The 21,222-nt window shown below is 47.0% G+C and overlaps 1 protein-coding gene across 11 annotated transcripts in view; it reads left to right on the top strand.

The window, feature by feature from the left end:
- The window catches only part of MBD1 (methyl-CpG binding domain protein 1), an 83,217-nt gene that overhangs the window by 11,739 nt on the left and 50,256 nt on the right, over positions 1-21,222 (top strand). For 9 of the 11 annotated variants that reach the window (XM_060269118.1, XM_060269116.1, XM_035140552.2 and 6 more), the window contains exons 2-9: positions 5,715-5,854; positions 7,574-7,688; positions 8,462-8,509; positions 9,365-9,684; positions 11,906-11,991; positions 14,086-14,126; positions 15,460-15,603; positions 15,771-15,905. In XM_060269118.1, the coding sequence (XP_060125101.1) occupies positions 5,745-5,854; positions 7,574-7,688; positions 8,462-8,509; positions 9,365-9,684; positions 11,906-11,991; positions 14,086-14,126; positions 15,460-15,603; positions 15,771-15,905 (999 nt within the window). In that variant the 5' untranslated portion in view covers positions 5,715-5,744. The remainder of the gene's footprint in view (positions 1-5,714; positions 5,855-7,573; positions 7,689-8,461; positions 8,510-9,364; positions 9,685-11,905; positions 11,992-14,085; positions 14,127-15,459; positions 15,604-15,770; positions 15,906-21,222) is intronic. The other 2 variants (XM_060269121.1, XM_035140559.2) reach the window with 1 other exon arrangement.

The raw sequence follows: 21,222 nt of genomic DNA, 5'->3' as shown, positions 1-21,222 counted from the left end.
CAACTGAATATGGGCCTTTTACAGGGCCGTGCCTTTGGGTAGAATAAATGTTATTTCGCATAACACACGTGGGTAGGGGAGTCAGGGTTGGGACAGAACACGCACATTGGGGGAATGATTGTGTGCAAAATGAACGGGTCACAGGGATAACCGGGGGGGGGGGGTTGGACGGAGGAGAGGGGGGAAATCACAGGGATAAGCCGGGGGGGGGGTTGAGGGGAGGAGTGGGGAAATCACAGGGATACGTCATGGATTGGCACAGCGTAGGGGAAATCACACAAATAACCCACAAATTGTCTCCTGACCCTTCCTTGCCCTTTTGCCCATCCTTCCTTGAGACAGCTGAGAAGTGTGTAGTCTAGAGTGAAAATGACCACTTTTGAACACCTGCAAATAAGGCAAACTGGTTTTCATAGTCCTGTGAATATAGTGAATATAGGGATTGCAAGTCAAAGTATGGCCTTTGCACTGTGCTGGAGACGGGCAACTTCTCCTCCCAAAGTATGCCACTTTGAAGGGACTAGCAAATTCCTACTGAGGGCAGACAGCTAAGCCCAGGGGTAGGCAAGATTTAGCTCGCCTGGGCCGGTTTACTCCCACAGAGATCTCTCAGTGGGCTAGATTGCATCTGTGCAGATGTGATTTCCAGCGTCTGCGCATGCGCAGATGCAATTTCCGGCGTTTGCGTCTGCACAGACGCGATTTCCAGCACCGCGGAAGCAAGTCCCCACTCCATGCTGCACTGGTTTAGCATAGTGCGCAGGGACTCGCTGAGCAGGCGGCTCGGTTCAGGGCCGGCTTGTGGGCCATTTAAACGACCCTGTGGGCCATTTGTGGCCCATGGGCCACAGGTTGCCAACCCCTGGCTAAGACTCAGCTGTTCAGTGTTTGCATCTCCAGTATCTTTGAAAATAACCAGGAAATGGACCTTCTGAATTGTTCGGAGCTGCTTGGGCTGGTGGTAATGAAGTTCTTACTAACTGCCCTCAGTACTGTAATCAGGTAGTATAAAAACATTTTCACCAATTGGGAGGGCCAGAAAATTGAATTGGGATTAAAACAGATGAAAGCCTCCAATATTCAAGAAGCAAAACATTTCTTGAGCCATGACACTGATGAGCCCTTGAAGAGAACTTGTTACAGTTTGGGAAATACCAGCTTCCCGGAGGCCTTGTTGGGCTTTGGTTTTATTTAGGAGGTGGTTATGCTGCCCTTTGAATAATTGTAACAGGTCTCCCCAAAGGATGGATTGTGTGGAAGGGCTCCCTGGGAAGTAGAGCTTGGTTTGCTACTGGAGCTGGGATGGTGGAACTTCTGGCCCACCAGGTGGCATTGGACTCCCAACTTCCTCCTCAACCTGGACCAGCATTGCCAATACTCAGAAGTGATGGAAGGTGTTGACCAGAAACATCTGGGGGGGGGCTCCTTCTACTTGGCATAGAGAGTGGGAAGCCTGAGGTGTAGTCATGATGCCTGCTCCCCAGCACAAAAATACCATTGTTGCCTTACAGCAGGCATCCCCAAACTTCGGCCCTCCAGATGTTTTGGACTACAATTCCCATCTTCCCCGACCACTGGTCCTGTTAGCTAGGGATCATGGGAGTTGTAGGCCAAAACATCTGGAGGGCCGCAGTCTGGGGATGCCTGCCTTACAGGGAAAGGTGCGGACACAATTTTTGCACAGTGGGGCTGTATGTTAACCGTTTGTGAAAATAGCATGGCTCATATGGCAGACTAGATATGAATTCCAGAACAATGTTGCCCTCCATGTCTTTTCTTGGAGATAGGCACATATCTATTCTGTTGCTAACATCACAGCTCTTTAAACATAACTGCACCTTCCAAGACTGCAGCTCACTTTATTTCTGCCCCCCTTAATTGTAATTTTGGATACAGCCATTGCCTTCCCTCCAGAACAAGATCCATCGGAGCGTTTTGTCCTTGAGCCAAGGTCCTGCTAGGGTAGTTCTGCAGCTGCCTATGCACATGATTGCTTTAGCAAAGCAGGCAATGGCTGTTTACTAGGTGCCCCCCTCCCCCCACAGTTTCTTCAAAGCAAGGCCATGGCAAAAACATGTTTTACCAATAAACATGACAACTGCCTAGGAACTAGAGACAAAATGCAATGTTTAAATTGCAAGATGCAATTTAACAAAAAATGCTACAATACTTAAACGGGGGCCCAGTTGAAAAATATATAGTAGTTTGATTATACTTGCAATTTTATGCAGGTCTAAAACAATTGTAGGAATGAAGAAATATCTATCTATTACTTTCAAGTGAAGGCGTGTACGTATTGCAGTAGGTGCCACCTCAGAGGCCCCAATTCCTCCTGTGAGAGAGAAGAAGGTATGACCCTTCTAAGATCACTTGCCTTTCATAGATGTTGTATTTAAAAAATATTAGGGGCACCATTTTAATTGTCATGAAGGGCTTTAATTCTTCTTTTTGGCAATCCCTTGTTCCTTCCATGAACTCAGTCTTAACACTGAGTCCGTAAGTGACTGTGGAGGCCAATTCTGGATCCACACGTCCTTCCCCAGTGGGGACAGAGGTTTCTGGGTGGAGGTTGATCATGGTGAGGGTTTGCCAAGCGTTCCTTCCTCTCAGCACGTTTCTCCCTTGCGTCCTGAGTTCAAGTGTCTTCAAAACCCATGACACCTTTGGGAAAGGCTGTTCTCCAATTGGAGCGCTCGCAGGCTAGTGTTTCTCAGTTGTCAGTGTTTATACTACATTTTTAAAAATTTGCCTCCAGCTGAGAGAGAAAAAATACTTTAAAGTCTTCACCGACATCCAGTGTTGGTGCATAAGCACTTAGAATAGTAGCCTGTTGGGTTTGGGGAAGTTTTATTTGAAGGGTTGAAAGCCGCTCATTAATGCCAGTTGGGACTTCTGACAAGAGCTTCACAAGATCATTTTTTATAGCAAAGCCTACTGCATCCACAGTCATACCTCAGTTTAAGTACGCCTCGGTTTGAGTATTTTCAGTTTAAGTACTCCGCGGACCTGTCTGGAACGGATTAATCCACTTTCCATTACTTTCAATGGGAAAGTTCGCTTCAGGTTAAGTACGCTTCAGGTTAAGTACGGACTTCCGGAACCAATTGTGTTTGTAAACCGAGGTACCACTGTATTCAATATTCTTGTTCAGGTAGACCTTTCCAGAAGAAAGTGTAGCCTCCTTTTTCTTCCTTCAGTTGTCCCTCTCCTGCTCTTTTGAGTTTCTTGAAATGCTGCAATATTGATGTTAAAACACCACAGGTCTCTTGCAATGATGGCAGTTCTGCATTTGGGACACTCATTATCTGTGTTATCCAACAAAATCCGTATACTCCATGTTCCAAAGTTCAATTGCCTTTTACGACCTCTGGGTGGTGACCCCATTGGGCACGGCAATCCAGTCAGGGAAAAAGGGAGGCAGACTATGTTTGCCTTTTGGGGTGAGCTGGTAAAGGTAAAGGGACCCCTGACCATTAGGTCCAGTCGTGACCGACTCTGGGGTTGCGCGCTCATCTTGCATTATTGGCCGAGGGAGCCGGCGTATAGCTTCCAGGTCATGTGGCCAGCATGACAAAGCCGCTTCTGGCAAACCAGAGCAGCACATGGAAACGCCGTTTACCTTCCCGCTGTAGCGGTTCCTATTTATCTACTTGCATTTTGACGTGCTTTCAAACTGCTAGGTTGGCAGGAGCTGGGACCAAGCAACGGGAGCTCACCCCGTCACAGGGATTCGAACCGCCGACCTTCTGATCGGCAAGCCCTAGGCTCAGTGGTTTAACCACAGCGCCACCTGGGTCTCTGGGTGAGCAGAGTGGATCCTAAATAGGACTGCTCAGTCATGGATACAGCTGCCGAGCTGCTCAATTCTGCTTTAATTAAACGGATTTCCTAAATGTGGATGCCTTTAATTAAAATTACCCTGGTGCAAGGCTGTTTTTTCAACTGGGACATGTGCTTAAAGTAAGGCTTGGACTCTCATTGTTTCTACCTTAAAGGAATACCAGTTGGGGTGCTTAGGATGTCAAATTAAACCATACTAGCTATACCTGGCCACACGTTGCTATGGCTCAGTCAGGGTCCGTTGTCCAGGAGAGGTGGATGGCTTCAAGGACAGTGCCACTCAGAGTGCTATGCAGTACAGTGGTACCTCTGGTTACGAACTTAATTCGTTCCAGAGGTCCATCTTAACCTGAAACCGTTCTTAACCTGAGGTACCACTTTAGCTAATGGGGCCTCCTGCTGCCACCGGTGCGCGATTTCTCTTCTCATCCTGAGGTCAAGTTCTTAACTCGAGGTATTACTTCTGGGTTAGCGGAGTCTGTAACCCAAAGTGTTTGTTAAAGTCCAAGGGCATCTCCCAACAAGGACCAGTGAGAGGCGTGGCCTGGCCTGCTTCAGATAGTTCAAAGAGCCCGATAGACTGGAGGGTTTCCTTCAGCCCCTGGTATGACTGTATGGGCAGGTGTAGCAGCCATGATGGGAGAGACACAGAATTGCTTATCTCTGTCCCCTGGAGCTGGTCGTTCCTCAGACTCCTGAGATTTCACCAATATGTCTGTGCATCTTGCATAGTCCTAAGGCCTAGAACCATTACTACCTTAAAGGAATACCAGTTGGGGTGCTTAGGATGTCAAATTAAACCATACTAGCTATACCCGGCCACATGTTGCTATGGCTCAGTCAGGGTCCCCCTTGTCCAGGAGAGGTGGATGACGTAACAACACCCCTCTCTCTGTTGCCCCCAGGAGTGATGTTATCTTCCCCCGACGCCACCTTAACCCCCACCCCCACCCCTCTCTTTGCCCCTCACATACCTACATTTTTTGGAGGGTCTGGGCGGTTCCCCCGCCAGATCCCGATGGTTGAGGGGGTAGGCAGTCGAGGTGTAGTCGCTTCAGGGAGGCGGAAATGCTGAGGCGGGGGGGGGGGGAGGAGAGGTGGTGGTGCCAAAGGGAGAGGATCGGCCCCCCAGTTTCTCAGAAGGAGCTGCCCAAGGTATGGAAATGTTGGGGGGGTGTCTGTCCGTTTCCCCCGCCGGATTCTGGCTGGGAGTGGCGGTACTCCTGGAGGTTCAGTGAAACATGGAGGCAGTGTACGTGGTTGGTGGGCGAGTGTGGAAACGTCGTTGAGCTTGTGGGGGGGAGGGAAACAAATACGTGCTTCCTTGGCACGTATTTGGGCCACTCTTTGTCTGTTGCTTTATATTCCTGATTCCCTCCCCCCCCCCCCCGATTCCCCGAGGCATCTGAATGTTCTATAGGATATTTTTCTTTGACTCCCAACAGATGGCGCTATTGTTACACAAAAGGATATGGCATCTGTTCCTTTGACGTCCAATAGAGGGCGCAATTTTTACACAAAATCATATTTTTACCTGTGACAGATGTGACATCTATATAATCTAAGTTCATACAAACACTCCTGTATTGGACTGCAACGTTGTGTCAGAATTTCAACTCAAATCGGTTAAGTGGTTTCGGAGCGAGCTGAGCACATACAACCTGGACATTTTACATTTATATATATATATATATATAGATTATACCTTACTATAGTGGCTGCAATTGAGGGGAACCATATATGGAAGCCTCTCTTTCAAGTTTGCTGCTCTTGTGTGCTTCCTTGCATGACTGTGTGTATGTTTTTGGTTATTTTAAGAACAACCCTTTTGGCCCCATAGCTATGACCCTTCCATTACTCTCTTGCTGTTTCAGTGCTTGCCCTGCGGTCTATCCAACATCATCATGACAGAGGGCTGGGTGGATTGCCCCTCACTAGGGCCCGGCTGGCAGCGCCGTGAAGTCTTGCGCAAAAATGGAACAAGACCTGGACAGTCAGATACCTATTACACAAGGTAATGCCATTTGGGGTCACATCTGGAAAAGTGTAAGGGTTGTAGGAAGAGGTGCCCTCTAGATGTGGCTCGATTACAACTCTCATCATTCCTGACCATGGGGCTGATGGGAGTCTGTGACCACCTGGAGGGCACATGTTGCCTATCCCTCCCTTCAGGTCCTATTCCCTAGGCAGCCGGCTGTCAGTGCCTCTCTTACAACCACGGAAGGAAAGAAGCACCTTGGGTTTCATGACAGTTCAAAGGCATGAGAAATATTCTCAAATCTCTCTTCAGTCAGTCTTGCTTCTGCTCTTTCTCAAAAGATGCACTTCTTTCTCTTGACTTTTTACTTACAAGGCAGTGGACACAATTCCAATAAGAGCAATAAAGGCATTGGCAAAGGCTGCTTGGTAAGAAATTCACATGGCAAAGACCTGTCTGAATAACACTATTTTAAGGATATGTCTAAATGAAGGCAATCATGATTCTTGCTAGATAAAGGTAAAGGACCCCTGGACAGTCAAAGGCGACGATGGGGTGCAGTACTCGTCTTGCTTTTCAGGCTGAGGGAGCTGGCATTTGCCCACAGACAACTTTCCGGGCCATGTGGCCAAAATGACTGAACCGCTTCTGGCACAACAGGACACCGTGATGAGTGCCAGAGCAGCACACAGAAACGCTCTTTCCCTTCCCGCCGCAGTGGCCTGCTTTCAAACTGCTGGGTTGGCAGGAGCTGGAACAGAGCAACGGGAGATCACCCCCTTGTGTGGATTTGAACTGGAGGGACACAGGGGTGGTGTGGTCTAAACCACCGAGCCTCTTGGGCTTGCCAATCACAAGGTTGGCAATTCTTGCCAGAAGCTCTGCTAGCAGGGAATCCCACAGGGCAGGACCTGCTGCACTGAAAACTCAGCCCCCAGGAAAGGCCGACTCAACCTCTGTGTGGGTAGTAGCTCCATCAGAGGAACTCGGTAATGGAGGTCTTTGGGGCACAAGTTGTTTTGGACTTTGTGAGTTAACCTGACCCAGTAGCAACTGGGCAACCAGTTCAGCTCTCAGCAGAGGAGTGACATGTTGCAACTAATCTGCTCCTGTGAGCAGACTGGCTGCTGCATTCTGCTGCAGCTTCTGGGCCAGCCATCAAGTGTGTTGCAGTTACCAAGCCTTGAGGTTACCAATGCATAGGCCACCGTGGTCAAGCTGCCAGGATCCAGGAATGGTTGCAGCTTGTGGACCAGCTGGAGCTGGTAGAAAGCACTACTAGCCTCAAAAGTCGCTGGGGACTCTGGGGACAGGGCTGGATCAAAGAGGATACCCCGACTGTTGAGTTGCTCCTTCAGAGAGAGTGCAAGCCCATCTGGAACATGTGCAGGACCTATTTCCTGGACACAGGAACCACCCACCCACAAGGCCTCCATCGTTCTAGGATTGAAGATCTCTTTCTTGACCCTCAGTCTACCTCTGCATCCAAGGAGAGCACAACTGCAATACATACCGTAACAAAACAATAAGATTCCGTGTCAGTGGTGTGCACATCCAAAAAGTTTCAAATAAAGTGAGAAATCTCCCTTGCATTGGGCAACACTTGAAATCTCACCACATCCGCATCCCTTTGTTGAGATCAGAGAGTCCCTTGTGCACTGTGTTACGCAAACATCCCAGCTCACTCCTATGCTGCTCACTGTGCTGCTTTTTTGAACACACCTAACAGCTGCTTCTCTCTTTCCCCCCTCATAGCCCCAGAGGAGAGAAAATCCGTAGTAGAGTGGAGCTTCTGAGGTTACTGGGAGGATCACGGGATTTGACCGACTTTGATTTCAAGAAAGGGATTTTTGTAGACCCAAGTGCTGAGGTACTGATCCAAATAGTGTTGGTTCGGGTAGCAGAGGTAGCATTTTAGAAGTGAACTGATTGCAGTGATCTGCATCTGCTCCCATATTTTATGCATGTTTAAGTGCATTTTTGGAGGGAGAGCCCCTTGCTTTTCTTTAAAAACAACAACCCATTTTATGTCCCATCTTTTCTTCAAGGAGCTGGAGGTGGCATATGTGGTCATCCCATCCAATTTTATCCTCACAACAGCTCTGTGAAGGCAGGTAGACTGAGAAATGGGGACTGGCTCAAGGTCACCCAGGAAGCCTTCCATGCCTGGACAAGGTGCTCCCCTCTTCCTCTGGTGCACTGATGGTGTAGTCCAGGAATGCGGAGCCTGTAGTCCTCAATACATAGCTGAACTCTGTGGGAACAAAGTCCAATCCAGTTCAGGATTCTGTTCTCACATTGGCCAGCCCATGTCATAAATGCAACCACACTCTTCTCCCCATGATTCCAAGCATGAGTTGTGCCAGCTAAGGCTGATGGGAGCTGGACTTCCAAATCCTGCCTAGGGGACCTTAGGTTCCCCATCCTTGGTGTAGTGCAACCTGCTCTTGGTCAGTTTTGTTAGGAGGCCTCTAAGGTTACAGATGGTTCTTTGGGTTAGATGTGCATGAAAGTTCAAGTCTTCTACCTCATAAGCTTAGGGTATCAATGTAGTCCAGCAGACAAAGAATTGCTAGTTCATAAACCCCGCAGCACTTGGAACCTAATGGTCTTCTCCTTTTCCACTGCTTTTTCCTGCTGCAGCCCCAGCTCCTCCAACCCCTCCCACCCACTGGAGGCGGCCATCAGCGGGTGAGTGTGCTGTCTGCTGAGGCCAGATCTAGACTGGCTGTTGAATGTCATCTGGAAGACCTATACTGTATGGGGAGGATGAAGAAGGAAGGAAGCTATCAGCACAACCGCTTTCCTTTTTTGCTGTTGGGGATTGCTTTTGTATAGCTGGGCAGAAGTTTCCCAGATGGTATCTTTGGAAGGGGAATTATTGGGATGTGTTTGTGTTTTTAAACCTCCAAGCAGAGTTTTGGCAGGCTTAACAAGGGTGGAACCACCTGGTGGCAAAGCCAAAACTTGCCCAGATGGTAAGTGAGGCATGTTCCCAGGACTGCTTAACATGGTTTAGTTGCCTCCTGTTGTGCTCCATAAGGATGGTTGTCTCCCCTGCTTTTCATGCATAATTATTAGCAAAGTAGGGATTCTAAGCTATAATTGTGAGTACACAGCTTTAGTAGCCTTTCCCAGTTACGTGCTACAAGATTATAGCCTGGATCTCTGACGTGAAGAGTAAAAGGCAGTAGCCTGCATGATGATGATGCTGGCTTGGGCACTTAGCCTGCATTCAGCAAAGAGGAATGCCAAATGGATCTGGTGAGTGGTTTAAGTTCCCTGGCTTTGAAACTCTAGGGAAGCAGGAAGTGTTTAGAAAAGGGGGTTGCTCTGTGGCTGCTCCCATTCTTTTATTCTGCTAATTAGCTCATAGGGAAATTGATGGAGCCTTATGTACTGTATTGGGAAAGATAGGACTCCTGCTTATAGGCACTGAGGTGGAGGAGAAGGATGAATCTCCTTGACAGCTGTCCTTCCTTTGGGTATGGCTCATGCTTTGCAAACCATTGCTTTAGACTACACTGCCTGTTTCTTGTTCTATAGGTCAAAAAGGGTAGTAAAAGGCATCTTCCACCTCTGGCAGCAGCCACTCCTCCACTCAAGAAGCCTCCTGATTTGCTGGTGTTTGAAGAGCCTCCAGACAAGGAGCTTCTGGACCAGAAACCCCCCAAACTGGAACTGGAGTTGCCAGTAGAAGCACCTGCTGCTATTCTGGCTGAGCAGCAAGAACTTCTAGTTGCTGTAGACCAGCCAGCCATGAAGCCCCACAAGCGCCGATGTCGGAAGCATCTTCCAGCCCTCCTTCCTCCGGGAAAAATGGGCAGTGTGACAGTGGAAGAGGCCAACCCAGAGGAACCTGTAGTGTGAGCATCTCCCTTTTTTGCTTTCCTCTTATGGCAGTGGAGAGCCCAGGCTATTTCAGTGTCAAGACAGGAATCACTGAGACTAAAGAAAACAAATGATTATAATCAGTAGGATGCTCTCAAAAATCTGGTGGATTCTCGTGCTTCTTTTTAAAACACACAAATCTTCTGCTCTACCTTAGAACTTTTGTGAGGGGTTGACATCTCTGTTCCATTCCCATCCCTCTGAGGCTTCAGACTTTGAACATTTGCAAGCCATTCTCTCTTATCAGGAGTGTTCAGCAATACTTGAGTTGAAGGAGCTGCTATTTATTTATTGCATCTATGAATTGCTTTTCCTCCAGAAGGAGCCCAGGGTGGTGCTCAATAAGATAAAACAAGATACACCATTGAATAAAACACATACAAATAACAGCAGGCATTGTGAGTGTTCCAAAATCACAGTGGGGGTAAAGCTTTATAAGGACCAATAAAATGTCACAAAATGGTGAGCAAGTGCTTGCAGTTTCCAGAACTTTTCTTAAACTCCATACCATTTGCTGGTACAGAGTGTATGTCCTATAGAAAGAGAAAGCTTGGATGTTATATTGAAGCCCCAAAGTCTGGAATTTTTCTTTACATCTTAAGATAGCAGGCAGGTGGTGCTAAGCAGACTTAATTATAATGTTATGGACCTAGTAGTGACTAATTTTGAGATAATCAAAGCCTGCTGGGATGAAACTATAGCTGTTCCCTCATTTTTGAGAATAATATAAAAGCTATTTTGTTAAGTTTTTATACGTATTGGAAACTGCCCAGAGTGGCTGGGGCAACCCAACCAGATTGGCAGGCTATCTATATATTAAAAAATGGAGAAGGTCCATGTTTGTACGGCCACACTTTTCTCCAAAACCGCTTGCCCGATCGGCCTCAAATTTGGCCACAACATCAGATGCGCATGTGGAAGTGTCTCTATCCACTTACAATGGCCAGATGACACACCTAGGACAGGTAGAAGCCTGGATTTATTATGTAAAAAAATTGCACTCTCCAGTGGACATCCAACAAACAAAGGGCAAACATACTCCCACAATCCCTCACGCCCTGGAGACCATGCCTCCAGCAGGGAGCAGCCCGCTCCGAGAACAGGCCGCTCCCCAGGGACCCAAGCCCGCCTCTGAGATAGCGCAGCCGAGAGCAGGCCACTCCCCAGGGACCCGCGCCACCCCAGAGAGCGTGCAACAGCCACGGAGGAAGGCTGCTCCACAGTCCCTGCCTGCCCCAGGAGACCCAGAGCGGCCATGGACAAGACTGCTCCACAGTCCCCGGCTGCTCCACGGATTCCGCCTCCACCAGGGAGCTGGCCGCCTCCAGAACAGGCCGCTCCCCATCTCTCGCCGTCCCAGGCCGCACCCTCACCAGATTCCGCCACCAACAAGGAGCAGACCACCCCGGGAGACAGACAGACCGCATCCAAGATCTGAGACCAACACACCCCACTGACATCCACCCCCCATCCACCCCACCGACATAAAGACCCTGAGATCAACACACCCCACCGACATCCACCCACCGACATCCACCCCACCAAAATCAAACCCACCCCACGATAGGTAACGCCTTCCCTGGGTGGGATAGGGACAACCGAAATAGGGGTCAGGGATACGTAACCCCTCCCCTGGGTGGGGTGTGGGGGTCAACACCCCCCACCTACATCCACCCCCCACCCACCCCACCAAAATCTAGTTCACCCCGCGATCCACCCACCCCGCACAACTGAATGCCTCTTATTCAGTGCCAAGTGCTTGCTCAAGGCCTTGCGTATGGAATCCCTTCTAAAAGTGGGGCAATTGTAGCATCACTTCCTACCCAGTTTGTGTCAGCTACAGATGCCTGAGAAGCAAATAAAGTTGCTTCCATCATGTTCTAGTCACTTGGCTGAGTTCTCCTTGCTTTGGTAGTCCAGGGTAGGCTTTGGTGTCTGAAGGCTGAAGGGCATTAGCAAGGAAGACCAGGGACGATGGCAAGAAAGCTATCGGAACAATCTTGGGCACCATGTTGTTTCAATCCTCAGTGCTATACTTAATTATATACATTTGTGTCGCGAGAATCATTTTGAGGGCCTCTTGGGGCTTTAGAGTGGGATATAAGTATCCTAAGCAAACACATAAGAAGCATATAGGGCTGGAGTTGCTTTCTTGGGACTGTTGCTCCTAACTTTTCCCATTTCTTCTTCCTCTAGATGCTGTGCCAGCTGTCAAGGCCAGTTCCCAGGAGTGATGCTCCCCTCCCAGAGACGCTGCCGGTGGCTCTGCCCAGATTGCAGAGGTTTGTACTTAGAGAAAAGCAGGATACACAACCCCAAGTCCACGGAAGTCAAACCTAAGTGTCCGAGGCGATCTGTGCTCTGTCTCCACAATGGAGAATAATGGAGTTCTACTAGCTAAGGATGCCAGATGGCCGAATCCTGACCCTGCAAACCTATACATGGGCTCTCCCACTCAGCTAAGCTCTGTTGCCACTTGGCTTCTGCATTGCTTGTTTAAACAAAGCCACTGTTTTCTTGGAGTTTTGCGCAGTTGATTCTCTTGACATTGCCTTGTGTGAAGCAGTGTTGCAAATGTCGCTTGATGCGAGTCCCCCAACCCCTTTTTGGCTGCTTTCCAAAAGCATGGTTGGAACAGTATACTGAAAGCAGTCTGACTTTGATAAGTCTTTGAATGAAATAAGAGCTAAGCAGAGAATTCTTGCTCTTTATTTTTTATGTCCTGCTTTTCAGTCATGATTGGCTCACAGTGTGGCTCACAGTAAAACAATCTGCATTAAGTACAATATATTGGGGAATTAAAAAAAAAGTACATTTATGAATTTTGAGTCTGTTTTCCTCTGTGCACTGATGGTTGTTAATGACTGGGGTGGGCAAGGGCTGAATTTAGGTTCTGTCATATGACCCATGTCATAGGACCCAATTACTTTCTCACGTAGTAATTAATGACTGGTAGCCAGCCATTCAGTTCTATGGCAGGGTGGGGAGCCTTAGCGCCCCCCCCCCCGGGATGCTGCTATCCATCTTCCGTCATCCGTAGTCAGCATGGCCAGTGATCAGGAATGATGGGAGTTCAGGTGGGAGTCCAGTGCCCTCTGCCCCAAAATCTGCTCTGGAGGCTGTTGCACAATGGGAAGTCCTCGTGTTAACAGGATGACGTTGTTGGAGTCAAACCAGGGATGGTCCTTTGGGGAATGCACCCCAGCCAGGGTCTTTGCAGTGTAAGCCCTTGTTATGCTGTACCCAAAGTGCCACAGTATTTTGCTAGTAATTACATGAACACCAGTAGACAGGGCAAGTTATTCCCCCCCCCAAAAAAAAGAGCTCTCATGTGAAGGCTAGTAGTGAAGTAGTAGAGCACTTTCCTGGATAGGGGTTTTTAAAGGGTAGATGCTGCAGCCCAAAAGATCCTGCTCTGCACTGATGCAGATCTTGCTTCAGTTAAAGAAGGTGCACAGAGCTCCACCTTGGGAAATCTGCACAGGGGAAGATACCTGTTAATACTAAAGGGTCTTTTCTTGCTTTCTGTGTATCTTTCAAACTCCTTCTTCCTCTTCCTCATCTAACCCAGGGATGCGGAACCTGCAAGCTGTCCAGATGTTGGACAGTAACTCCCATCATCCCTGACCATTCACCCTGCTGGCTGGGGCTGATGAGATTTGGAGTCCTGCAACAACTGGGCGGTCACAGCTTTGCCTTCCCTGTGTGAGCCCCTTTCTGTGCCACCTTCTATAGAGGAGGGTCGATTTTATGCTTCAGAAACATGGCTGGGAGACCTTTTCCTTGCCTTCATTTACTTCATTCCTCAGCTGCTTTGTCTAACAAGCAGTGATGTGGAATGTTTTAATGGTTTCCTGTGGAAAATTTCCATTTCATATGATCATTAGTAAAAATTAATGGATGCAAATTGCAAATGCCATATTAGGCAGGCTTGGCTATTTCAAAATTTTATTTACTAAATGCAAGCAAAATCGACATGCTAAATTGGATAACTCTCTAGGACAGGAACTACATTTCACATTATCCCAGGCCATTGTCCATGCTTGCCAGGGTGATGGGAGTTATAGTTCAGCAGCACCTGCAGGGCCACAGGCACTCAATACCTGCTCTAGGGCATCAGAAAATTTTATCTAGATTAGCCATGTAAATGCAATTTGTCCCCCCCCAAATACCCCCCCCCCCACATCACTGTTCAGAAGAATGGCAAGATGCCAGAGGTGGGACTATTGGATTGGTGCTCACTCCATATGCCTGGTAGCTTATCGGTTAACGTTGAATTATTTCCTTGTGACTGACTTCCTTAGCACTGGGTTTTTGAGCCAATGTTTCTCTTTCTTGCACAGATTTTAATCTTTTCTTCCTGTTCCTCTTTTCAGCTCAGAGAAGAGATTTCAATCGGGAGCAGAGATATTACAAGGTAAGATCTAAGGCTTAACAACATTTTTGTTTACTTAGAAATATGAGTTGAAGTAGGGGGCTATGGTGTCTCTGTGTGTAAACCCTGCTTTATATTATCAGGTTCTACACTTTGTGACAATCTCTCTGCCCCACTGCCAAACGCCTGCTATCTAGCTGCTGCAAGTTGGGGGGGGGTGTCAGTGATTGAGCTTTGTTCTGGGTGCATTTTGCGACTGTGGATTTCATTAGTGTGAGCAGTTTTTGAGCTCTGGGTGCAGTACTGCGCCTAAGATTTCAGATGAAAACTGCAAAGTGGAAGGAAAGGAGGACCTTTTTCTGCCTCCCCACTTCCAGCTACTCTCTAAGGACCGGAGCAGAGGCCCTCTTAAGAATATTAGGGGGGTGGGCAGGGTTTTAGCTGCAGTTCATTTATTTCCAGCTTTGTATTCTTGTTATAAAAAAGCACTCCTAGGCATTCTGTTGTTGGGTCATAACCTCAGTTTAAGGTGCTCTTTAGCTCCTTGATTTCCTATCTCCGTTTCTAACCCGTGTGTGTGTGTGTGTGTGTGTGTGTGTGTGTGTGTCTATTTAAAAGTGCCCCTGGCTAGCCAGCTGGCCTGCAGTGACTTGCACATGCCTAACCCTTTAGTGCTTTATAATCCTCCTGTGCCTGTGCAGTAGGGATTTAAGAGATAAGTGTATATTTATGTTTTATTTTCTTAAAAACACTTTCTGCCTTCAGTTGACAGAGGGACAGGTAGCTTTAAGATGCCACCCTCCCAGCTGGTTGATTGATGGGATATTCATTTTGGAAAAGGCTTGAAAACTCAAGTAACCCTTTCAGAGAACAAGCAAGACTTGGCCATGCCCTGGGATGGATGAAAGCATTAGGGTTGTTAGCAGAGGAAAGGGACGTGTCTCCAGTTCTCAGATAGCAGTGGAGGACTTGAAGCTGCCTATTCTCTTGGATGATATGACATGAAAGACTGGGATAGATGTGTGATAAGCAGAGTTCAGTGACAAAGCTTTGTATGGCAGAAGGTCCCATGTTCAGTCCCTGGCATCTTGAGTCAGGATTTTGCGTAAAGGGTCTCAGAAAAAAACCATTGTCTGAGAGCTTTTGAGAGCTGCTGCTTGAGTAGATGGCACTGGGCTATGTGAACCCTGACTTATTACAGTATACGTTAAACTGGTGAGTTTGTATTAGAGGTTGGAGATGGTGTCCTTTTCTTGTGCTCTCATTTGGGTCCAGCCAGGATGGCGGACAGGCTCACGGTGCAGCTTGGAGGTTCTGGGTTCATAGTGTTGCCTTCCCCGAATCCCTCCTCACCCCCTACCCTCTGCCCTTGCAGCAAATTGGTTGTGGTGTGTGCCAAGCCTGCCAGATGTCTCAGGACTGCGGCATCTGCAGTGTGTGTGTCCTGCGAGCCAAGAGCCCCGAGCTCCGCATTGGCATCAAATGTCTGCTGCGCCGATGCTTGAAGATTGTCAAAAAGGTACCACTGGCTGCTCCTTGCTTATTCCTCCCTTGTGTCGCTTTCCAGAAATTCTGCTATTCCTTGTTCTTGGCCTCCCTGCCCCAAACGAACTTGGCAGCCATTTCAAGCCTTAACAGTCCTTTTCTCTCTCTTTCCTTTCTCCCCGCACCCCTTTTCCATTGCAGGGCCTTGAATGTGGTATGTGTCAGGCTTGCAAGACAACTGAAGACTGCGGTAGCTGCCGCATCTGCTTGCGGAGGCAGAAACCAGGCATGAAGCGGCAATGGAAATGCCTCAAGCGCCGCTGCCTTAAACGCAAGGTGAGTATGCTTGGCCTGACTAGGTTCTGCATCCCATGAGAGTCTGTTGTACTTCCATCAGGGCACTGAGCAAAAAACAGGATGGGTGTGAAAGGAAGAGAAGGGGGCAATGGGGGCAGTGGACACTCCCTGGATGTGAGGACAAAACTGGTTATGACGTGGTTTTATCTTAGGCAACGTGCTTCTGCTGTTGCACCTTTACTGGACCCCTGCAAGTTTGGGTTGACTTATATACGGCTTTCAAAATGTTTTGTTCAAATAATCTTTGATTCACTGCACCTAATGGTTTTATAGGATTGCCTTTTGTGCTTTCTTTAGAGTGTTTCCCAAGTCCTAAAAACATGCATTTTGTCAATCCAATTTCTGTGCCCTAAAGCTGTTACTGAGATAATGGTTAAATTCTCTTGGATTCTCTTTCTTTTTAGTTGTATGTTCATAAAGGCAACAGTCATGTTTCACACAATGTAGCTTGCATTCCAGTTGTGTGATGCTTATTGAATTTATCAGGTTCCCAACTTTGAAATTAAGGTAGATGAATATTCTTTGTGGAGTAATGCCGTTGCCTGAGAGCTTCTGTCTTCATGACAATTATATTTTTGGGAAATGGAAAGTGCCTTTCATGGAACCAACCAGTGAAGTTAGTCTGCTGTTAATAGTTGTGAGATGGAAGGTCTTTGAGAAGGGGCTTTGAGTGGCCTGCTTCAGAAACAGACTCTTGGAGGATGTCCCTGCCATGTAGATTTGAGTCCCTACAACCCACCGATATCTCAGGAGTTATCCTCTTTCTTCTAGTTGACTTTTTTGTACTGTGTTTTTTAATCTTTATTTTATGTTATAACATTACTAGGCTGCTTTTCTGGGCAATGCCCATCAAAGCAGCCTACAGGAGTCAAAATATAATACAAAATCAACTAATGCTACCCAGAAATTCTGTGAGTAGATTATTTTGCCTAGTATGAAGATCAATAGCTTGATTATTACTGATACTAAAGGAAGTTTGAGAACTTAGAAACATTTTCATCTGAAAAAATAACCTGGATGTCTGCATGATTTAAATAAACTCATCCCAACTCCCCAATTACTGTGCAATTCCGCTTTAAGTCATAGAATCATAGAGTTGGCAGGGGCCTCTAGGGTCATCCAGCCCAGCCCTCTGCTATGCAGGAATCACAGCTAAAGCACCTATGACAGATGGCCATTCAAACTCTGCTCAAAAACCTCCAAGGAAGTCCCCCACCTTCTTAAATATAATTTTCATTAATTTTTAAATTAATTTTTCATTAATAACACTCCAATTTGGGCCACATTATTACAATGTCAAATCATAATACAATTTATAAAGCCAATTATACATTCCAAATTAAACAAATTTGGTGACTTCCCATGATTTGATCTTCCGGAGGTAATTATTCCTAGGTCCTGCACATAGTCTCATATATAATCCAAATACAGCAATTCTGATCTTGATCTTTTCTTCTATTTTTGCAGCCACTGGTGTAATGCCTTTAACTTATATTCAAAAAATCTATATCTATTAACTTGCAAGAGGGATTTAAAGCCTGTAGTTTTATGTGTGTAAATATTTTTCCTTTGTACTTCCTTTCATGTTATATTCAATCATTTGCCTTCCGCACTGTCTCCCTTGAAGAGCTGTTTTTTCCAACTGCATCCGAGCAATCGCCATCTTGTTTTCCTGAGCCAAGAATATACTGGCATCTGGCCATGGTTCCGGGCCGACATCCAGCTCTTTGTTCTTTAATCTTCCCATCTCTTCTAACAAGCTGATGTCTCACCAAAATTATAAGTCCAAACATCACAGTATTTCACACAGTCTTTCATTTGAAGAACTACGTAGGTAGATTCTAAAGTTTTTGTAAAGTCCCTCTTGCTTTCCATTTATAATTGTAATCCAATAGTAAACTCAATCCATTAATAATTTCTTAGTTCATGTTCAATGAAGGTTTGCCGGATCATAAATCAGCAAATATAATGTAAAAGAGAACAGAAGGCCCCCTTTCACTTACATAAGAATCTTGTTACAGCAAAGTCCTCTCCAGATCAAAACCTTGGCACACAGTGGCTGATTCATTTAGCAGGTTATCATGTCTCCTCCTTCCAAAACACACCTGTTTCTTAAGTCCATATTTTTTTATCTTAAAAAACAGAAGTACTCCTACTCATGGCAGCCACATTGGAGAATTTCCGATTCATGCAGGGCCAAGCTCTCAGGGCCCCTGCCCCCCACATTCTGTTGGAGCGAGAGACAGGTAATGGACAATCCGCCAATGAAAGCTCACCCTCCCCGACCCGGGGGGGGGGTACAAGGATAATTACTCTCATAGTATCCTTAATTAACTGCACGGTTGGAGTCCGCTATCATGGGAACAACCGCATGGCATGGCAGTCCGCGCCGGAAGACTAGAGTACCCCTCCTTCTGAGGGAGTCTGTTCTGCTGTCGAGCAGCTCTTACTGGAGCAGCTGGAATCTCCTTTCTTGTAACTTTAAACCCATTGGTTTGGCTCTTTCCCTCTGGAGCAGGTTTGAGAGAAAAAGGCAGCATTGAAGAAGCAATTAGAAAGCTGGCTAGCAGCAAGCAGCTAATAATAATAATAATAATAATAATAATAATAATAATAATAATAATAATAATAATTTATTTATACCCTGCCCATCTGGCTGCGTTTCCCCAGCCAGTCTGGACGGCTTCCAACAGAAATATTAAAATACACTAATTTCTTAAAGATTAAAAGCTTCCCTAAACAGGGCTGCCTTCAGATGTCCTCTAAAAGTCTGGTAGTTATTTTTCTTTTTGACATCTGGTGGGAGGGCGTTCCAAGTTGGCTGGAGTATGTGACAAAAGTTTGCCCAGCAACTGAGAGGCCTAGCAACAGGCTGTGATTGGATGAAAGTTTCCTGATAAGCAGCATGACACTCCAAGGTTGGAGAGTGTTTGGAGAGTTTGGAGTTGTTTGGTGTTTGGAGCTAATTGGTGTGTGTTAGATGAGAGAGCTGTGTATTGCAATACTGTATATAATAACTTGTAGAGAGCTGTGCTTTGCCCTGCTGTATATCATAAAGGCAACTACAACTCAAGTTACTGTTCCTGAAGTTCTGTTCCTGAACATCTCGCAGGTGTCAGTACCAGAGGGCTTGGTCTAGATCAGGCATCCCCAAACTGCGGCCCTCCAGATGTTTTGGCCTACAACTCCCATGATCCCTAGCTAACAGGACCAGTGGTCGGGGAGGATGGGAATTGTAGCCCAACACATCTGGAGGGCCGAAGTTTGGGGATGCCTGGTCTAGATCCATCAACATCTTGCTCCATCTCCCATGCACATAGCTGTCAAGTTCTCCCTTTTTTAAGGGAAATTCCCTTATGCCGAATAGGATTCCTTGCGAGAAAAGGGAAAACTTGACAGCTATGCCCATGCAGCAGCCCTTTAGATATTTGAGGCTTATCAGATGTCTTAGTTTTGATTTGAAGTAGTGAGTTAAACTTGACAAGCAGTTCTGAGCTCAAAAGCCCTTCACAGACTTCAGCTTCCACCTGGAATGTTGCTTCTGATTCTTGTCTTCTCTTGTGGTTCAGTGTAGGGTGACAATTCTGAGAACTTGAACCCATGACATTTCATTCAAGTCAACTTTCTCCATTGATGGCTAGAAAAATTCAAAAGCCATTAATCACTGTAGCATTCAGTAGAGGTTCTTGATTAAGAAAGAACACACAACTACAGTGGTACCTCGCAAGACGAAAATAATTCATTCCGCGGGTCGTGCCGTCTTACGAAAATGTTCGTCTTGTGGAAACAAATGGCAGATGGTAAAAGAAAAAGCGGCAAAAAATAATAATCTTGTGAGACGCAGGCATAGAAAGCTTCATCTTGCGAGGCAACAAAGAATCGCGAGGCATTCGTCTTGCGAGGTACCACTGTAGTTTTTATTTTTATTTTAAAGTGTTTTCATATCCTTTTAAATTGGTCCCGGCCCCTGTTTTTCCTGTTTTTACCTGGGTTGTAAGGGTACTTGGTGGGATGTGCCTGGGAGGAGAGGAGCAGGGGAGAGCAGGGGCAGGCCAGGTAAGGGGCACACAGCCCAGGCAGTTAGTGACTGTGCTGTGTGCCAGTCCCTCCTCCAACCTGGGGAATTGTGGTTGTCATATCAGCCAGCCCTCGGGTCTGTGAGTGCTGCTGTTAAATGCCAGGTCAGCCCAGAATAAAATCTCCCTTACCTTATGGATGAGGAGGCTGATCTGGCCTGTATCGCTGGAACTGGGTGGGTGAACAGGGTGGAGCAGCTGTGCCCACCTGGGTACTCAGTGCAGCATCAGGCCAGACTCGAGGGTTGGGGAGCGGGAGTTGCTGTGGTCTATAGAGATTCTCTATCTCCATGCTCTCTTTCCAGTTTGGGGGGGGGTCCTAGAGTGTGTGTTCCTGGCGTTGGGCAATCGTGACAGATTGGGCATTCTGTAGGTTTACCGCCCGCCTTGCTGCCCAGCAGTCTTCCTGCCGGAGGTGACAGAGCTGGTCTCAGAGGCGGTGTGAGGACTCCCAGACTGCTGGTTCTGGGAGACTTCAACATCCATGCTGAGGCAACTGGCTGTGGGGCGGCTCAGGACTTCATGGCTGCTATGACAACCATGGGGCTGTCCCCACATGTCACCGGCCCAACGCACATGCCAGGCTACACTCTGGACCTTGTTTTCTCAACTGGGGAGGAAGAGGGTGATTTGAAAGTAGGGGACATTGACTTCAGTCCCTTGTCATGGTCAGATCACTTCCTGTTGAGATTTAGTATATCAGCACCTTTCCCCCTCCACAGAGGCGGGGGACCTATTAGGAAGGTCCGCCCGCGGAGGCTGATGGATCCAGTGGGATTCCAAATGGCTCAGGGTGTTGGTGGTCCCAGCTGATATGACTGGCTGAACTGCAACTCATTACCAAACTTAAAACCATGGAGAGACCTGGTCTGAATAAAGACGTTGGATTCTTATCTCATTATACATGATAAAGCTATCTTTAGCCATCTCATCCCTGGCTTTTTCCTGTAAGACCAATTGCAGTCGTTAACAGTCATCAACGAGTTTCCACACCTATCAGTCAAATTCCCATTCCCACCACCCTCTCACTATATATAAGGGTCTGGAGACTTCTGTTTCAGTGTATCTGAAGAAGTGTGCATGCACATGAAAGCTCATACCAATTACAAACTTAGTTGGTCTCTAAGGTGCTACTGGAAGGATTTTTTAAATTTTTTTTGCTCTTGATAGGGTTACACTTCCTCTGAAGAAGTGGGTACATAGCTTGGGGGTATTCCTAG

Source organism: Zootoca vivipara, chromosome 16, assembly GCF_963506605.1.
Source record: "Zootoca vivipara chromosome 16, rZooViv1.1, whole genome shotgun sequence".
Taxonomy (NCBI): Eukaryota; Metazoa; Chordata; class Lepidosauria; order Squamata; family Lacertidae; genus Zootoca; species Zootoca vivipara.
The sequence above is the reverse complement of the archived record's forward strand: the minus strand, read 5'-3'. Positions and strand labels throughout refer to the sequence as shown.